Consider the following 19,712-nt stretch of genomic DNA (forward strand, 5'->3'; position numbering starts at 1 on the left):
GCGTGCATGAATTCTCGATGGTAGCTGGAATCAGGTGGGGAGACAGATGAGAATTCATTGAGATTAAGAACAGAAACCAGTCTGCTTTAGCGCAACCTCATTTGCAGTCTATGTACAATGTGGTACAAATGTAGTCTACATTTTATGGTAAAAGTTGAACCGGACTGAGTTCTTAAAGGCACGACAGCTGGGAGATGTTGTACACCTCCCAAGAAAGGTACAAGGAAATTTGAGGTCAACAGAATTCGGAATTCTTTGTCTACAACCATGGAAAGTAGCAGAGCCTCCTTAGTGCAGTAATTGTCTAGAGACCTCCCAGCCCAGAAAAGCAACAGAAGCAGCACTTCTGAACTGTTTCCTTTCTTTCCTCTCCATTCACTTAAAAAAAAAAAAAAAGGGGGGGGGGGGGGGGGGCATTTTTTCTGAGAGCAATCTCATAATGCTGTGATTGTAACAAATAATGTATTCGACCTATCGAGCTTTTGTGTCAGCTGCTCAAGATATGTGTGTTGTTGCTCAATAACAGTTATATGCTGTAGGTCAGCTGTAGATTTTTAGCTGCAGTATGTCTCAGGAATTATTTTAGATTGCATTGCATGTGTGTGCTGGATACAAAGAGGTGAAGAACAAGCCTCGGTGGTTGTGTTGGGTTTATTTGAGTAAGCTCAGTTTTATTTGTCTTAGATGGTCTAGAGTCTGGCTGTTCTGCTTCTCAATAACGTTTAACCTCATCGGGCAAATGGGAAGAACACAAACTAAAATTAATGGAAAGGAAATATGACCATGCTGTTGTATCTAGGTGGATTATCTAGTGAGTATTACATCTTGGACAAAAGCATTCGTGTAAGGCTGAAAGCTTTGAGAATGGCTCTTTAAAGGTCCAGACTTCTGTTGGAAACCAAATTTCTGTTCTTGATTGAGAAAGCTCTAATAAAAGTGACCAGAATGGTAGGTGCTGTCATAGCCGAAACTTGAATATAGAAAACAGGCGTTCATTTGGTGTACATAAAACTTACTGCCAACAGTAGTGCATCAAGATACAAGGAAACTACAGTGGTTCTTCTGATTCCTGGGTGTGGGTGTGCTTTGGTTTTCTGTACTGCTGACTACTGGTGTTAAATTACTCTTGTAAGCAGGTTAAATTGACATGGTTTTGTTTGTTTTTAAGTGTTAGTTCTGTAAAGAGCTTGGATAATATTGTTGTGTGACCAAATATCTCTCCCTAGAGACAAAAATATTGACATGACAAAACCACGTTTAAAGAATGACTCTCTGGCCCTCACTCCAGTTTGAACATAAGTTGATGTCGAAGTCAATGAAATGTAAATTTGTTGCATTGCTTTGTAGAAATTATGTAGCTTGCAGTGTGCATCAATCTGCCAATTGCAGGAAGGTGAAGTAAACTTCATGGATTTATAAGACATATTTTATAGGCTTCAGATTTAAAATTGCAGTGGCTAAAGGAAACTTGCATCTTACTGTTGGTTAAACTTGTTTCCTTAAATCTTCCAGATAATATGTTACCAATGTACTATCATAAAACTAGCTTTTTCTTTTAGAGGTTTGGTTTTTTGTTCCCCCCCCCCATGTTTCAACGTGTTTTGTACCTAGAATTACTACTGTTAGCTCAAGCAACAGGTCGTTTTATGACAACGGAGTGCATTGGTGGTTAGTGTTATATTTAAGAAAAGGAAAGATGCCTGAATTAACATTTATCAAATTTTGGGTTTTAAAACATTTTCTTTGCCAGAAATAAACCCTACTTGATTTTCTAGCTATGAATTAAATTGTCTTTGTCCTAACATAATACACTTGCATTCACAAAACCTCTGAAGTTTAATAAAACTCACTATTGCATTCCATAATAGAAAAACTAAACTTTAAAATATTTTTAGTATTTCTAGAAACTAGGTGTATCTTAGTAAAATTGATAATTTGGCTTTGATTAAAACCAATATCAGAAACGTGCCTATAACATAGCATAGCTTGATGTAGAAATTCTGTAGATAAAAATGATGCTTTTCTCTTTGCAAGATTCAAAGGTAATAAAGATATTTGGGTATCCGTTTGTTCTGGTAAATGTTGTTGCTGATACTTGTATTGGGGGACAGATACCTGTACTCAGTTTTCTGATTTCTGAAGGGACTGAAGTTTGTAATTAAATACTACTCTGACGCTGTCTTCATACTAGTTGTGTATTTATCTTATGCACACACAAATACAGTAAAAGTCAGCTAACATTTTAATATTAATTACATCTACTTTTTCATCAGCTCCTGGGCTACAGCGAAAAGCCAGTAAACCTCCAAATGTTCATCGGAACAGCAGATGATCGCTACTTAAGACCTCATGCGTTCTACCAGGTGCACCGAATCACTGGAAAAACAGTTGCAACAGCTAGTCAAGAGATAATAATTGCCAGCACAAAAGTTTTGGAAATACCACTTCTTCCTGAAAATAATATGTCAGCCAGGTACATCACAGCAGAAATTAGCTGTTTAGTTGCTATGTGTCTTTTTTTTTTTTTTTTCCTCATTTGGGCAAAGGTGAAAGAAAAATCTTGTAGGCTAGCATGTTTTCCACAAATATGGCTCATGATTAAGATAGACCATCTCTTTAACCATGCCAGTGTTTAGGTAGTCAGAAGTAAAGGAGTAGAGAGACAGGGAAACTCATAAGATTGATGGGGAGATAGATGAGTGCTTCTGGGATTATACTTCCCCATACAATCCATACACACACATATATATATGACTCCACATTTGTAAAATTGCATGCGGGTTGCTGGCAGGTAGAGTTTTTGTTTGATTTTACAAAGACATAAGACCTTTTTCTGTGAAAATACAGTCGTACAATTGAGTTGTTTGTTTCTTGATTGAATGTGGTGATTTAACTTCTGGTATCTTGGTAGGCCTTTTCCTTGTTTTGATTATTTTTTTTATTTGTAGCAGTTGCGTTATTCTGACTTTAAAGGTCTTGCCAGATAGGAAGTGCTAAGTAATAGTTTAATGGTTAGTTATAGCAACAATTAAACTGCTCTGTTCTAGCTGGAGGGTCAGAGAACAGAGTAAAGCACAATTATTTGTTTAGGTAGCACATTTATTTATTATGTAGACTTCTGAAGTCAGCTTAAATTTTCCTAGTTGCAGACTTCATGCTAGTTCCATTGAATGCTGTGAACCCACGATGTTGTGCAAGATAACACTCCTCACAAGTTTATGTGTACATGTTACTCGATTAAAGTATGTGTGTCCGATACGAATAATCAATCACTATGTGGAATGGTAGCTGGGATTTGATGGCTATACTTTTGTCATTCCCTAGTCCTTCCTAAGGCAGAACTAAATACCGGTCTCTTGCTCCTTGTAAATGATGTTTACTATGTTAAATAACTTACTTTGAAGGTTAAACAATGTGCAGTAACACGTAATCTTTTAAAGGTTCAAAAAAGCAGCAGCTAGACTTTTACAAGACAAAATGTTTCAACAGAGTACTTGCTGCCATTTTTGACCCTAACAGATCTTTTAATCTCAGACATTTTAAATAACATTTAAAATAGCGTAACAGGGGGAAAAAGTAGAACGCTCTTCATTCTTTAAACAAAAGAAAGGCTTACTTTCGCAATAGTTTGATTCATTTTCTTCCATTTCTCTTCTGATCCATCCGTCCCCTCACCTATCTCCAGTATCGATTGTGCTGGTATTTTGAAACTTCGCAATTCAGATATAGAGCTCCGTAAAGGAGAGACAGATATTGGAAGAAAGAATACCAGAGTGCGACTTGTGTTTCGTGTTCACATCCCACAACCTAGTGGAAAAGTCTTATCTCTGCAGACTGCTTCCATACCTGTTGAATGCTGTAAGATTGCTTTAACTATACCTAATTTATACTCATGTTTTCTGCATGTGTCAGTAGTATTGTCATTCTGACAATATTTATTGTCAGAATTATATGGAACAAGTGTGTGTAAAAAGCATTGTGTGTGAAGAGCTAAATTACCAAAAATTAATATAACTTTAAATAAAGATGGTACTTGCCAAGTGGCAGCCTAAAGGTTTGGAGGAAAAACAATGTTTTAGGCTTTGAACCTAATACTGCAGTCACACAGCTAGCAGCTTCAGTAGTTCCTGTATATGAGCAGAGGCAGCTGATATATCTCAGTGAAAATAAATACTCATTTCAGGAAGAACTAATACCATTTTATTTACAAGAGTCTATACCATTTCTTGTCTTTATACAGTATTATCTAATGAACAGCTGAACTTCTGGAGAGTTCATTTGTTAAGTGCTGGCACTAAGGAATGAAAACATGACAACAATCCAGATTTCTCCTAGAATTTATTTTGTCTATAAGATACTAAAGTAATCTTTAAACCAATATTCCTAAACTAAAAATTTCATTTGCTGTAACAGTAGAGACTGTTGGGATTCGTGACTTCTTGGTGTTTCTTTTCTGTAATTATATAATTTCAACATAATTTTAAAAACAAAGATAAATCATACACAAATATGATTTATATATTTAAATAGATAGTTGTTTTAGTTTCACCCCTGATTCTTGAAGTTAGGATCAGAAAAGAAATGTCATTATGATTAAAATAGTGAATAATAATTTTTCCCTTAAATTTTTTTTAAAGCTCAACGATCTGCTCAAGAGCTTCCTCAGATTGAGAAGTACAGCATCAATAGTTGCTCGGTAAATGGAGGCCATGAAATGGTGGTGACAGGATCCAATTTTCTTCCAGAATCCAAAATTATATTTTTTGAAAAAGGACAAGGTAAATACTATCTTACTTTTTTCTTGAAAACAAAACCAAAAACACTATCTGAGCTTGATTTTAGGAAGTAAGGATGTTTTAAAAAGAAAAAAAAAAAAGTTAAGTCACAAATAGTAATCTGAAACTTCAGTTTGGGCACTGACCTATATGCTGGTTGGCAATTATTAATGAAATAGTACTTCTGATCCAGGAAGACAATTACAGGCTAACTGACTTTGAATGGTGTGCATTTGAAAGATACTGTTGACAGATCATACCATGTATTTTCTCCTTCTTATTATTTAAAGAAAAAAAGAAAAAAAAGAAAGAAAATAGGAACTAATGGAAATGTACTATTTGGCATTGATGTCATGTTACATCTGATTTAATCACTGCATGGGAATTGACTTAATCCTAAGCTAATGAAATAAATATACCTTAGAAAACACTACTGATTTTTTTTTTTTTTCATATATTTGCATAAGATTTTCTGTAGAAGTTACTCTAAGGGATGCATTTCTTAAAAAGTCTCAAGATCTGGCTCAGATTTGGTGTGCTGTGTCTATGCCTAAGTTGCATCTGTAAACAGGCAAGTGTGCATGCATGTAGGTAAAATCCTGGCAATAAGCAGTGGTATGAACAACAGCGGCCTTTTGTATGCATATTAAACATTTGTGTGCTTGACGAGCCAGTCAAGTGTTTAATTGCCAAGAGATCAGAAATGTTATAGTCAGTTGTATTGCATGATTCTTATTCTCTAGAATCCAAGTTCAGTCTTCTAGGCAACACTTAGTTGTGGGTGAGAACTGCAGCAGGCTTACACTTGTATGTTAGCAAAGTAGAGTTAAAAATCAGATTGCAGGCATGCATTTCAGTTAAGGTATACTGAAGACATAGTGTTTCCTTCATGTCGTGAAATCTGTAGAAAAATTTAACTGCTTCCTACTGATCTCATGAAATGAAACAAATTATTCTTTGGGAGGGTAGTAGATTAAATTTTTCAGTCTAAATACATAGGAAATAGAATCTCAAAGTAAGCAAGAAACTTGCAGATTTTGAATGAATATTTCTAAAACATCTTTCTTTAAATGTAAGTACAGGTTTGAAAGCTGCTTTTTTTTCTAAACCCATGTTGTTCCTCTCTTCTATCACTTTCATAATGATGCAACTCCATAAACTAGAGAATTTAACACCAAAAAAAGCCTATCAAATACTTTCTAATTTTAGTCTACTACAACCAGATACAATGAATGTTTTGCAAGTTTTCTTTGGTTTTGTTTTGTATTATACACAGGTGAGCATACTCTCTCTCTCTCTCTCTCTCTCTCTCTCTCTCTCTCTCTCTCTCTCTCTCTCTCTCTCTCAGGTACATACATACATACATGTATTACTCAAAGATGTTCAGTTATGCAGCATTCCTTCCTGGTTCTGTAGCTCTTCTGGATAGATACATCTTGATCTTAATATTTCTTACTTAGACTACAATGCATGAAAAATAGTTGAAAAATTTAGGACTAGCTGTCTTAATACAGAGAGTTCCTTTTCTTCCCTGATTGTCCCTTTAATATAGGCAGCATAAAACTTGAACAACTTAATTTATCATTGCTGTGACTTGAATACCTGATTTGAACTTCTGGGCAAAGAGTAGCAAAAGTAAATCGTTAAAAATAAAAGTTTGCAACCAAGTCCAATTCTTCTACATTGTATTATTTCCTTAAATATTTAAGGAAATGAGTTGGGTTTGGTTTTTTTATTGGCAAATGCAACGTAAGTGGGGGTTTTATGTAATAATGTATTTTTACACACAACTTGAATGCCATTTAAAGAAGTACTGCTGCTAGACAATAGGTTCCCTGACAACCTGTACAAAACCCAATAACGGAGAGAACTGAGTGTTAGATTAAGGGTAACGGGTTATGCTAGGTCAGAGCAGAGAGAGATTCACCAAGGTGATTTACTTCCCTCACACCACAGACAACCTGCCTGGTATTTGAACTACGGGGTCTTTTGGTTCAGGGGAGGGTGTTTGTTTTAAAGGTATAACCTGTGGGTATGTGCACGGAGATATGGCATGTGTTATCTCTCGCATGGTGACTTACAGGTTAAGTCATCAGCATGTTTGTTTGAATAATCACAAGTGTTAGTAGTAATTTAACTACCTTTCAAAAATGTTTTTAGAAAAATGGGGGGGAAATCCCTCTGTACATTTATAGTACACAGCTCCTTTAGAGTTAAATCTAACTGCGTGTAATCAGCAGGTTCCATTAAAATGCAGAATCCTGCACAACAGTCAATTTACAGACAACGTCTGTAGCGTTGAAACTCCTAAAGCATCTCTATACTTTACACTTTGTTTACAATATCTCTGTCAGTTGAATGGCCTCTTTATGACTGAAAATAAATGCAGTTTAATATTATGTATTTAAGTATTTTTAAGATTGAGTATTTAAGTGTTTTAGAAAATGCTTTTTGCTTGAATTATTTGTAAATTTCTCTCAACAGATGGACGACCTCAGTGGGAGGTAGAAGGAAAAATAATTAGGGAAAAGTGTCAAGGGGTGAGAAACAATTTTTCTTACTTTAGAAAGCTTTCTGTTTTAAAATGAGAAACTAGACATCTTCATTGTTGTTCTGAAATTTAGACTTTGTTTAGTAAAGTAAGTAGATCATTGGCTGATTCAGACAGACAACTGGAGACTTCTAAATTGGCTTAATACTATAACATAGCCATTAAGATGGTGCTTTGAAGGAACTGGAAACGGTATGCTTGTTGTGAAAGCAATGAAAAAAGAAATTGAAAATCAAAAAAAGAAAACTGAAGAGAATTTTGCTAAGATGACAAATAATTTCGAGTGCATTAAAATTTTTCTTAAAAGCTTAATGATCCAAAATGCAATTCTTTGACTGCTAGAGGTTTTTTATGCTTTGGCAGATAAACAAGGCATCCTTTAGATGATGTGTCTATTTGATTAAAAGCATTACCTTCAGAACACTTGTGTTTAAAAGAAGAAAAAGCTCTCCAAATAAAAGTTTGCTTATAGTACTGTTTTACTATGCAATATGCATAAACTTGAAGTTTATCAATTTCAAAATATCAGTTTGCTTTAGTTTTGCACTAACTGTTTTAGTTTTTCTGTAATTAAGAGCAGTTTCATTTGCATTTGATATGTAAAACTTTTTTGTTTCAACTTTCATATAGGCAAACATCATACTTGAAGTTCCTCCATACCATAACAAAGCCATTACAGCTGCAGTTCAGGTGCAGTTTTATCTCTGCAATGGCAAGAGGAAAAAAAGCCAGTCTCAACGTTTTACTTATACACCAGGTATTAAATAAAAAATAAAAAAGTTGCATTTTACTTTGTTTTTTAAAGTAGACATTTGAAAGTAATTCAGACAGTCTTGTACCTTTGACAGGTAGATACAACTAGCTTTGAATTGTTTGTGAAACAACTTACTTAAGCTTGTCTAATTAAAAAGTTGACATTTAGAGTAATAAGCTACAGTGCTATGATTACAGCCAGGTATTTCTTCGTTACACTTTTTACAGAATAATTTGCATTCTACTTTTCTTTGAGAATGATGGTGAATCTCAGAAGCTGCTCTTCTAAATAACCCTCGTGATGATTGGAGGATAGTGAGATCATAGACGAACAGGTTTTATGCGCGTACACACACACACACCCCAAATGTCAAAAAAAAAAAAAAAAAGAAAACCCCCAAAACCCAAGTTTTGGATACAGTTCTTTTCCCCCCTCTGGACACACTGCAGCATGTTGAGAGAAAATAGTTTGTAACTTAGCCAGAAGCAAAAACTTTACATGTAGTTAAAACATGTTAATCCCTTCCATTTGGTATGGGGAAGTGGTTACTACTAGATATGCAATGCCTACTCCTTTGCCTGCCCCTTACTTTCTTTTCTTTAAGAAATTCATGCCCATTTAGAGTAGTCAGAATTCGCAAGGTACCAGTGATGGCGCTAGACCCTTTAGTACTGTTCGGAGGCCTTGCAGTCAGGTACCTGAAGGAGTCTTTAAAGTCAGATATGGATATCAATAGAAACTACTTAAAGCTAGTGTGTATGCTGACTATGGCAACTACCGTTAGTTCATACTATCTAAAATAAGTTTTGCTCACTTGTGCTCTAAAATTACCTACTTCCTACCTTCATGCGCAATTTAAGCAATGTTACCTAGGTATTTGGTACACTAAGTATACATTAATTGTGTTATCAGATTTATGTGGTATTTTTCAACTATTCTTAAGAATATCAGCTCCTGAGGTAGTTACAAGACACATCTTAAACTATATTTTCGTTTGATAAGTCCATATTTAAATTATTTACATGGTGCAATGAAGTAATGACACTGCTTAAATAAGAAGCAAGATTAATTATAACTGCAGCTGTTTGTTATTGCACAAACATTTTAAAATGCATTTTTTCTATAAATGTTTCTTTAACAGTGTAGTATTGTATAAAGTAGTAATTGAGCAGTTAAAAGCATTAGCATTTTTCTACTATTTGTACTTAAAATCAGTATCTTTTGATGAGCCTACCAGTAGCTTAAAAAAAAAAAAAAAATCCTGTAACTGAAAGCGTGTCAATTTGTAACTCTCTGTATTATAAGAACAATTGTCGCCATCATTGAAATTGGGGGATATGCTGAAAGAGCTGCTGTAATTAAAACAACATGCACTACTCAAACTAGTTTAACCGCGGTGCCAAAGTTCAGCTGTCATCTTGATGAGAGGCTAAGGAAAGTCTGAAGCTAGCTAAAAATTTCATTCCCCTTTTCCTAGGGCCTGATACTGAACTCTTGTCTGCCTATTTTCAGTGGAGCCCCACCCCCCCCACCCCACCTCTGATGCACCATATCTTTTATATGTACTGGACTTTCTCTGGCTGGGCTGCAACTGTCTTTAAAAACATACATTGCATAGGAGGGTATTTTAGAAGGGAAGATAGCTGCCTTTGAATAAATGCTAGGAGAGTTCTTCTGGCTTTTAAGGGTTAATATAGCAGGCATAAAGTAAAAAAAAAAAAATTAAAGCAGAGCAAAGGAAGGGAAATTAGAGCAAGGACATTAACAATACTGTTGTGGCTGTTAAACAGCCATTAGCGTGTATTTATCACAGGATACAAATGGGTTGGAATTATAATACCATGTTTTACTTTTTCTAGTTATAATGAAGCAAGAGCACAGAGATGAGGTGGATTTGTCTGCTGTTCCATCTTTGGCCCTGCCTCACACAAGCAATGTCCAGGGCCTGCATTCTATCCGAACTCAATTGCCTTCACCAGAGCAAGGGCATCCACATGACAATTTACTGTCTACATCACCCAGGAGCCTTGTGTGTCCAGTTCAACCACCATACACAGCAATGGTGACCTCAGCAGTATCCCACTTGCCACATATGCAAGGTAGAAACCTTAGTCCAAGTGAAGAGTGTCATGTTTTGCCTCCTGCTGTGGTTCAGTCTTTTCAGGTAACATCAGCACCTCCTGTGAGGCCTTCTTACCAGCCTATGCAGTCTAACGATGTATACAATGGACAGTCTGGTCTTCCGATGAACTCTGCCTCCAGCCAAGGATTTGATACTATTTCATTTCAGCAAGACACAGCTGTACCTCATTTGATAAATCTTAGCTGCCAAGCTCTACCACCCATGCAGTTTCATTCTTCAAATCCAGGTTCCGTGTCAACATCAAGTACAGCAGGGCACCCGCTAGCACACCCAGCTCATTCCGGACAGTCATCTTCTCACCTACCATCGATGGGGTACCACTGCCCAAGCGCTGGGCAGGGCTCCATCCCTTCTGCGATGAGTCGGTCCCTTGGGCAGTCTTCTCCCCAGCTGCAGCAAGTCCCATACCATTCTACAAATCCAGCATCCGCTTCATCGCCATCCCCAACAGCTTCCCACCCTTTGGTCCATTCACCGCTGTCTGGACCTTCTTCACCCCAGCTACAACCTATGCCTTATCAATCTCCTAGCTCAGGACCTGCCTCGTCTCCCCCGCCAACCACTGTAAGTCACTCGGGACAGCACTCCCCTCAAGCACATAGTCCAGCATTGGGAGGTCTTAATGCAGCGTCATCCCTAGTACACCATACCGTATGCGATTCATCTCCATTTTCACCAGATGGGGCAGCTATTAACATTAAACCAGAACCTGAAGATCGAGAATTGAATTTTCAAACAATAGGACTACAAGACATCACACTAGATGATGGTAAGTGGATGTAATATTTTAATACTGGGATATAGTCTACAGTAAACTACAAAGCGGGTGTGGGAGGGTTGTTTCGTTTTGTTTAGAACACACTCCTCTTCAGAGAAGTAAATTTGTATCATCAAAATGGAGTCGTTTTTTTGTGTCCAAAGCAACGACTTATTGAAAACTAATGATATCAGCTGTAAATTTGTAGTTACATAGTTCAAGTACTTTAGTCTCATTTGCCCATAGACTTTGTTTTTGTCATAAAACAGGGCTTGAGGCTTAACTCCTACACATTGACACCTTATACACAAGGAATTCATTTGAAGCCTTTTCTGATTGTCTTCTTGGTATGTTTCAGTGAAAGTCATAATAATATACCTAAGTTGCATAAATGTAGTTTGGAGTCTTGTTTCTTGGAGTTGTCCCAGTTTTGAAAGGCAGGCTAGTTTTTTGAAAATATATCACATGCATTTTGGCGCTGTCTTAGTCTCTTCACAGACATGCTGTAGATACGCTGTCATCATTCAGCACCTCTGCTCACAGTAGCTGTTTGCTTTCTCCTTACCACTCTGGCTACCTTTTTGAGACATTCACTTGTCTAACATAAACAGAACAAGGACGTTCTAGTGCTAAAGGCCAGGCTATAAAGTTCTCTAATACTGTCCAAGTATTTAATTTACAAAACTTGTCCAGCCAAGTGAAAAGAGAGAGAGAGATCAGATCCTAAACATCACACTATTTGAGGCATAGATGCAAAGCAATTTAAAGAATATGTCATGTTAATAAGGCTGGAAGAACAGAAGGCCTGGCCTTAAAAGGTGTGTAAAAGGTGTTTGGTATTGATGATGGGAATCTTACTAGTACCTGTTTTCTACAACAGCCTTAGCTGTTGCGGTTTTCTGGGTTTTTTTAAATCATCCCTAGTAATTACTTAATTGCATCAGCAGTAGTGTAAAGACTTACGTGTAGGCCATCTGTGAAATATCTGTGTCAGTCCCAGTTCCTTGCATAAATGGAGCTTTGCTATTGTTACCTCCAGTCAGTAGTAAGAAAATGTAGTAAGGAATGCCTTTAAAGCATACTAGGAAGAAAATGAGAGAAACTGATAGTATAGTTGGGCTTTCAGTTAAATGGCCGTCCTAATTAAACAAAGCTCTCTTTTTAGAAACACTGTTTATCAATCAACTTAACTTTATTTAGAAAGGAAGGAAGAGACTGATTCTATCAAGGACTTGCTGAGGGGAGAAGAACAAGGCTTTACGAAACAGAATGCAACAAAAAAAAAAGCATTTTCTACTTCTGTACTACAGGAGTGAGAAAGAAATCTAATGTTTCAAGAAGTGTCATGTTAGAACCTACCTTTTTCTCATCCTTCTTCCCTCCATACCCACAAAAAAGGTGCAGAAATAACTGAAATACAACTAGACATTATGGTTAAGCTTCTCACGATATAAGCAGAAGTGTTTAGCATTTATGAGCGTCTTGGCAGTTTGTTTATACTTGTTCAGAGATTAAAGTGAATGCACAGTAAAAAGAAAGCCAATTTTCCCCCCCATATCACAAATATTAGTTGCTTTTAGAAATTATTTCCATTGCTTAACACAGTGAAATTACTGAGTTTTTTCTGTGCTGACAAAGACATCGAATCACAGGAAAAGCTGCAAGAGCCACACTTAAAGCGTGCCCACTTGCTAACAGTTTAGAGAAGTGTAGTCAAGATACATATGAGTCAAATGGCCACAGCTTTATTAATTTCTTTTTTTAAATAATGCTTGCTATAGAAGTTCAAAGAAGGTCTCATAACTGGTGATTAAACTATATGCTTCCTATATGGAAAATTGAACACTGTTTTAAATACTCAACCAGCACTTGGCAGCAGCAATACGTTTGCAAGCATAGAGATTACCTTCATTTCAGTTTCGTATTACCGCCATGCGATGATTGCTTGGGGGGGTGGGTTTGATTGGGTTTTTTTCATTTCCAATCTGCAAATACAAATCAGATGTCTCGCCTGAAACCTGCTGTTCCAAAAATCTTGAAGGGCATAGTGACAAGAAACAAGCTGCTCAATTCTCTTAACATGAGTAAAATACTTCCTCTGCTTAATCAGCTTTAAATAAAAAAACATGTTTAGACAGGAACGCTGGTTTTTTTTAAAGGTATCTAACATATTACTGTGGGTTAAAAAAATAATTTCAAACTTTTCCTTTTGTGTATAATTCTATTTGTACGGAAACTAAGATTTGGCTAGACACAAATAGCAAATCAGTTATTCTACGTTAATAGCAATTAAGAAAAAAATCCAAACATAATTGCATACATAAGTGAACGTTGATACAGTATGTTCTCCCAGCTAATATATTAAACCTGAAAGCTGTATTTAGTTGGAAAATAGGTTTTTAAGGGTTACCAATTAAGGCGAATAAACCTCTCAAAATAAAACACTAAGGCAAAGCCAATTGAAAAATTTATAAATCACGTCTGGATTACTGACCTTAAATATTTGTCAGTAGTCTTAAAAAAAGTAAACAAAAAACCCTCAAAAAACCCTGACAGCATAAATAATCTTCTTTCTTTTAAGTAACGTGCACTATTTCAAAATTAGCATAGTAGATACTTTCTTTGCCAAGAAAATAAAATATTTTAAGAAATTTTAACAAAATTTGAGTGTAGTATGGAACTGTTACCTCATGACAAAATTAGTCCTGGAATTACTAAGCCGTTTAGCTTGACAGAGTACGATTTAAAATTCTTTTAAAAAAAAACAAAAACAAACAAAAGAAACCCACAACAAAAAACCCCACCCCACCTACAGAAGTGCCAGTCTTGGATAGTAGTTACATTCAGGCTTTTTCTTCAAAACACACCAAAAAACCCCAGATCTACTACTTAATATGAACTGCAAAGCTGCTTCATCCATTGGTGCTCAAGCCAAGAGCATCTGGATTAGTCTTGATCCAGCATGTCCTGGAAGGTGTAACATATCTGGATTCACCATTTATAGCTTCTCTGCAAAGTCAAACGTGCTCGCCAATGGCCAGAATGGAGTATCTTTCTCAATTTTGTTGTATTCCTTTGTCCTTTACCAGTTAGAGCAAGCTGGGCTCTGGTTGGGCTATGAGTGAAAAAGGATTACGTAATTTAAAGGCAGATCCTCTACCTGGGTGTCTGCATACACTTCCCCCCTCCCCTTTTTTTCCCCCCTACTGGAGTTTGTGTGGCTCTTTGCTTTCTTGTTTTTCAACAGGATCTGATAGACGTCTTTAGGCTTTTCTAATCTCCACCTTGAATTTTCTCTTTTGTTTGGCTTCCCCTCTTCCCATCCTTGCTTCCTACAGGAAATGCTTTCTATTTCACTTGAAGAAACAAGGGATCAAAATGCATGAGGACACCTAGATATGAAATTCAAATGATATTACAGAAAACATTTGAAACATCACACAGTTTCAAAGTAATTTGCCCTGTATGCTACTACTTAAAAGGTGTTCTGAAAAACAGCACTTTTTTCTGCTTAGGTCTTTGCAATAGTCAATCTGCACAAGCTGGTAAACTTTTGGACTGGAACGACGTAAAAGCAGCTTCTTGCTCTTTATTTGTCCCCTCCGCTTTTCCTCCCCTCTCCCCGGTTTGTTGGACCTTCTTTTTCCCTTAATGTCTTCCAGCAAGTCAGTGCTCTGCCCAACTCCCCTGGCTAACATTTCCCTGTATAGACAGCGGAATATTTAGGGCTGCAAATAGGTGTAAACGAGGCAGCTGAAATGATAAGAAGCAGGCAGTTGGTAATTTCTGTCCTTTCCCATATCCATCATCCATACCGTGCTCTGTTGTATACTCATCTGATAAAGGTCCTGTTTCTTCCCCACTTGAAAAAAAAGCTAGTCAAAGTTAGACTCAATCTAGTTACATGATGAGGCCTTGTTAACTTTTTTCCCCCCCACTCTGTTTTTAAAAAGTGCTCCTAGTGTGGTGGTTTACCTATCCCACTGTCAAGCTTTAGATTTAAATCTATTCTAATACTGTTGATCTAAAATTTAATCTCTTGTGGTTTGCAGTTTAGGAGCGAGTTTACCTTGGATTTCACGGCTTTCTACAGTGATGAGATTTCTAACATGTACAACTGTATTTAACCGGTTTTAAGGTATTATGTTAGGCTGTATTCAGCAAATCAGGATGACCTTCTACTAATCCTCTTACATTTTGTTACTCATTGCATCTCCATTACATAAAGCTGGAGATTAGAAAATCCAGTATGTGGATTTACTATAAATCATAACTAGAAATCCTCTAACCGTTTTGTGTACATAAAGTAGTAAGTCTGCTTTGTCAGACACATTCCATGTAGAATTCTAAGCCATTTGCATTCATTCATTTTAATAGTTCTGTGATAACTCCTTAGTTGATAAATTCTCTTGCTGGGAAGCTCAGAGATTATTCTGATCTTTGCTAGAAAATTTGTACATCTTTACAGGTAGCTTTTTACTGTAGCTTCAGCTTAACTTCTGGAGAATCACAGTAGTAACTAATAAGGAAGTATTGGAGAATGACTGTACTTTGTATTTCTCTATATATTTAAAACTTACGCATTAGCAGGTCATTCTTAATTAAGGCAGCGTCCTGCCAAACAGAGCATTGAAGGCCTACAGAAACACAAAAAATACTGAATGCTAGAGTCTAGCTTAGTATGGAGGAGAGCAGCTCAAAACCCTGTCGTCTTGCTGGTGCAACTCAAAGTTGAGATGCTCATCTCAAACTCAAGGGTTTTTTACTGTCTCCTAAGCACAGAACAAAATGTTGCATCTTGCAGCATGCCTGACATGGATTTGTGTGATGAGAACTCTAGCCTACATTATACACGGAACTCTCAGAATATTCCTGTTGATAAAAGGCATTCTGAAAATTATACTAGTATAAATTGTTTAGTAAGGTTGTGTTCAAACTCCTCCTGTCTTAGTATTCTGTATATTAAATATATATTGTCAAGCAGTATGGAGATAGCAATAAAAAGCAGTTTACAATTCTAATTCTTCTCATACGCTTATGGGCTCCTGCAGTGAGCAGGTTGAGGTTGAGTAAGGTGGTAAGGCAGAACCTGAAATGTATTGAAAGAGAATGGGAGTCTACTTTTAGAAATGGGTGTTATGAAGGAAATAGAGAAAGAGCCAGACTGAGCAGTAGGTCAAAAGAAAAAGGTTGGAACAGTGAGGAAAGGCGAAGAGAATGTTAACCATCTGGGGTTGTCAACAGTTAAAGGATGCCATGACTGTATCTTCTAGTGGATTCATTCACTGTGTTCATAAAATACGTGCCAGCAAGGTGTCTATTCAGAAGACCAGTTACAGACTGCTGATGTGTAAAGAACTTCAGATAAATCCTCAGGTATCTATGACCAGCTAATATATGAAACTTCCTATTTGCCTCTGAGAGCCACAGAACACCTTGTAACTAATTCAAAAGTAAGCTCAACGAATTGCACCACTGCAAAAAGATTCCCGTTTAAGAATTAGAAGAGGTTAGAAACTTATTCTGTGGATGCAAGTGGCATGTTTACATCATGGTGCAGGTGCTCGCAACAGTAGCGGAACTGGAAGGAGTTAGGCATGCCCTTGTGACACTGGCAAAAATACGCTTAGACGCTTCTGCACTGCTTTCCACTGCGCAGCACGTGTCCTCCAGCTCCAAGGTTCACGCTTAATACATACTATGTTAGACTCATCTATCTTCTTGCATGCGGGAGAGGGATAAACATATGACTTTAATGAGTTGGTTGCACTATGATACATAAATGCAGAGTGTGACATCATAACCATGACATGAACAGGGATATTTGTTACTGTACCAAATAACTGCAGAGCTTGTGCTGTGACTCTGCAGGCACATTCAGTCTGTCTATATAGCTATAAACATAACATGCACAGGAAAACTATACTACGCCTAACATTTCATATCAGCCTTATTTTATCAGTTAATTAAAAAAAAAAACCCAAAACCGTACTTCTTAGTAAAGTTGGCATTGAACCTGAAATTACTGAAAGTAAGCCTGTCTTATGGCTTGCAATGGTAACTTGAAGGCAACCCACCACATCCTTGACAGCTTGCCATTGCAAACACGGCCTGCCATATGACTGGTTTTGATCACAAACCAACAGAATCAGCTGGCTGCTCCACAGCAGAGAAGACTGAGGGTTAATTATAGCCTGGCTTTTTTTTTTTTTTTTTTTTTTTTTTTTTTTTAGGGAAAGTTGACACTGTACTACTTGCTGGTCATGTGGAGTCAAAACCAGGCTAAATATACTACACCAACCAACATGACGTAGCGGTAGGGATTCTTCACATAAATGCAGCTGAGAGAGTTCTATCTGGAGTTGACAAAAGAAGGCCTATATCTGAGGAAGCGTGTGCTGCAGTCTATCCATAATGTTCTTTGAGGTTTACTGATCCTCATTACCTTTGTAAATACAGCAATTCACTCATCTGTCCTCTAAAACACATGAATTCCTAGGTGGATGCAGCAGTACTACCAAACTTAGACAGTTGATATGATCTGCTATACAATTACATCAAACTTCTTTTTGCAAAGCATATTAAAAAAACCCACTCTGTGCTACTTACTCTAGCGACACTGCAAACAATCATGCGTTCTAGAATATTTTGGGGAATCTACTTTTCTAAAACCAGTACATCTTCTAGTTTAAGTCCCATTGCCCACACATCCTACTTCAGTTCAGCAGTACTAAAGGATACACAGGCTAAACTTTTAATCAGATAGTGCTACAAAAAATGAAATTGCTTGACTCCTGTAGGAAGAGATCCTGAAAACCAAATGGTATAACTCCAGTAGCTTCTTGGTCTGACTGTATCTGTAATAGAACTAATTTTAAGTTGGCTTACTGCTTTGACCCAAATCTGGTGCAGATAATTGAGGGTTTAAAGTTTTCCTTAACTTTTCTTTACTTAAGGGAGGAGCCAAGACAAAAGAGGTGGTTCCTAAAAGTATGAACTTCTGATCAGTTAGATAGATCTACAGGATGTCAGTTTTCTTGATATCTGTTTAAATTTAATAGTTTTCATTTTAGTGTTATATTCTTTGGGTACAAAATACATTTCACAAACAACAAATACTGTGTGCCCGAGACAAGTGCATGCTTCATTCCAGAAGGTGCTGGCTGGAGACATGTTACATGTGCTACACATGACACATTTTGTCAGGGATTTATAAAAGCAAAAATTCAATACTGTCAGCAGCTTTGTTAGGACACGCAAGAACCTCGGAATCCCTCTATGCATGAAATTAATTAGAAAAATTGCTCAGAATCGTATTTCTCTGCTAAAGTGACAGATAATCCTTACTGTATAAGCTATGCAGACTTTACAGTGCAGAGACTGCTGCTTAAAAGAGCTAATTAACTCCACTGTTCTCTCTGGAGGCTTTTTGTCAGTGTGTTTGTTGTCTGCTCCTTTGACCGCCTGAGCTTTAAAGAGAATTGCCCGTAAAAGTTAATTTGTTTCATCCCAAGATAGTTTTCTGCCCATCTCCCTGGATTCATTAGATCTTTATTTAAATGTCACTTTCTTGCTGGTTCTACCATAGTTGGTGGGGAAAATGTTCTTTTCTTAATCTCTTATTATTTGACAAGAATTTGTCCTTCGTCTACTCCTTTCCTTCAAAATGGCAGTGGACATTTTCATTGAAACCCAGATAATGCTTTCCACTTCCTGGTTAAATACATGTAACTTTACGCTTTAAACAATTAAGCGTAAGAAGTCATCCAAAGAAGTAATTTGAACTGCTTGGATTTCAGGAGGAAGCAAGAATAGACTCTTTCATTCTCCCAGGAGTCATCCATAAGTAGGGCTTAGAAATCATGCTGGCAAAGCAAATGTGTGGCTCTATCCAGAAGGCACGAATTAGCCAGTTTCCAGAGTAATTTTGTTAATTGTATTAAAGCCCAATTTACTGAACTTGCAGCTCTGTCTTGGGCAGGAAGAAAAAAACAAACCCAACCCGGTATCCTGTTGTAAGCTCTGCATAGTCAGTAATCACAACTGAATAAACACGCACTTGTTGGTTAAAGTAATGAACACACTATTCTACATTCATTTTTCCTCCGGGAAAAACAGTTCAGTGGAATACAGTTCTCCACTTCCTCCTTGGCTTCTCATGTTGCCTGGGTCTGATAGAGCCACCTATACCAAGATAATACTTTGTTTTCCGACACTTCAAACTGTGTGTGGCCTGACTGCAGATCAGTACCTTGGGCAAAATGCTCAGATAGTCCGACAAGTAAAGGGGAAGCTAACTGCTGTTTACAACAACAGTTTCCTTTGTTTAAAGGATAGGAAAAATAAAACTAAAGGTTTTATTTACTAGTACTCTTTTGCCTACCTTGTTCAGTGGAGGTGCTGTCAAGGGGCATAAGCACTTTTAATTTGACCACAGTAAGTAAAGCAGGTTGAGAAACTTGCAAAAGAATGTTCTAAACTAACACAAATACTAAAATGAAATTTATGTAGTATAAAATTCATGATGATACAACTAGGCAGACATCCAAAAATATTAACCATTACCTTTATGGCTCTGGCTGCTAACTGAAAAGTAACTAAATATACAAGATAAGTGATATTGTTTTTAATAGGCACTCTGATAACTTATAAATAGTTACTTATGTCAACATATGTAGTAGTTGTGAATGACGCTGGGTATTTAAAGTTAGTGCTATTAAAAGAAAACTGAA

The 19,712-nt window shown here is 36.9% G+C and overlaps 1 protein-coding gene across 2 annotated transcripts in view; it reads left to right on the plus strand.

Moving 5' to 3' along the window:
• NFATC3 (nuclear factor of activated T cells 3) overlaps positions 1-19,712 on the plus strand; it is a 78,728-nt gene that overhangs the window by 43,789 nt on the left and 15,227 nt on the right. For both annotated transcript variants that reach the window (XM_076349330.1, XM_076349331.1), the window contains exons 4-9: positions 2,274-2,473; positions 3,686-3,858; positions 4,638-4,778; positions 7,260-7,315; positions 7,957-8,083; positions 9,940-10,992. In XM_076349330.1, the coding sequence (XP_076205445.1) occupies positions 2,274-2,473; positions 3,686-3,858; positions 4,638-4,778; positions 7,260-7,315; positions 7,957-8,083; positions 9,940-10,992 (1,750 nt within the window). The remainder of the gene's footprint in view (positions 1-2,273; positions 2,474-3,685; positions 3,859-4,637; positions 4,779-7,259; positions 7,316-7,956; positions 8,084-9,939; positions 10,993-19,712) is intronic.

Source organism: Aptenodytes patagonicus, chromosome 11 (genome assembly GCF_965638725.1).
Source record: "Aptenodytes patagonicus chromosome 11, bAptPat1.pri.cur, whole genome shotgun sequence".
NCBI classification, from domain to species: Eukaryota; Metazoa; Chordata; class Aves; order Sphenisciformes; family Spheniscidae; genus Aptenodytes; species Aptenodytes patagonicus.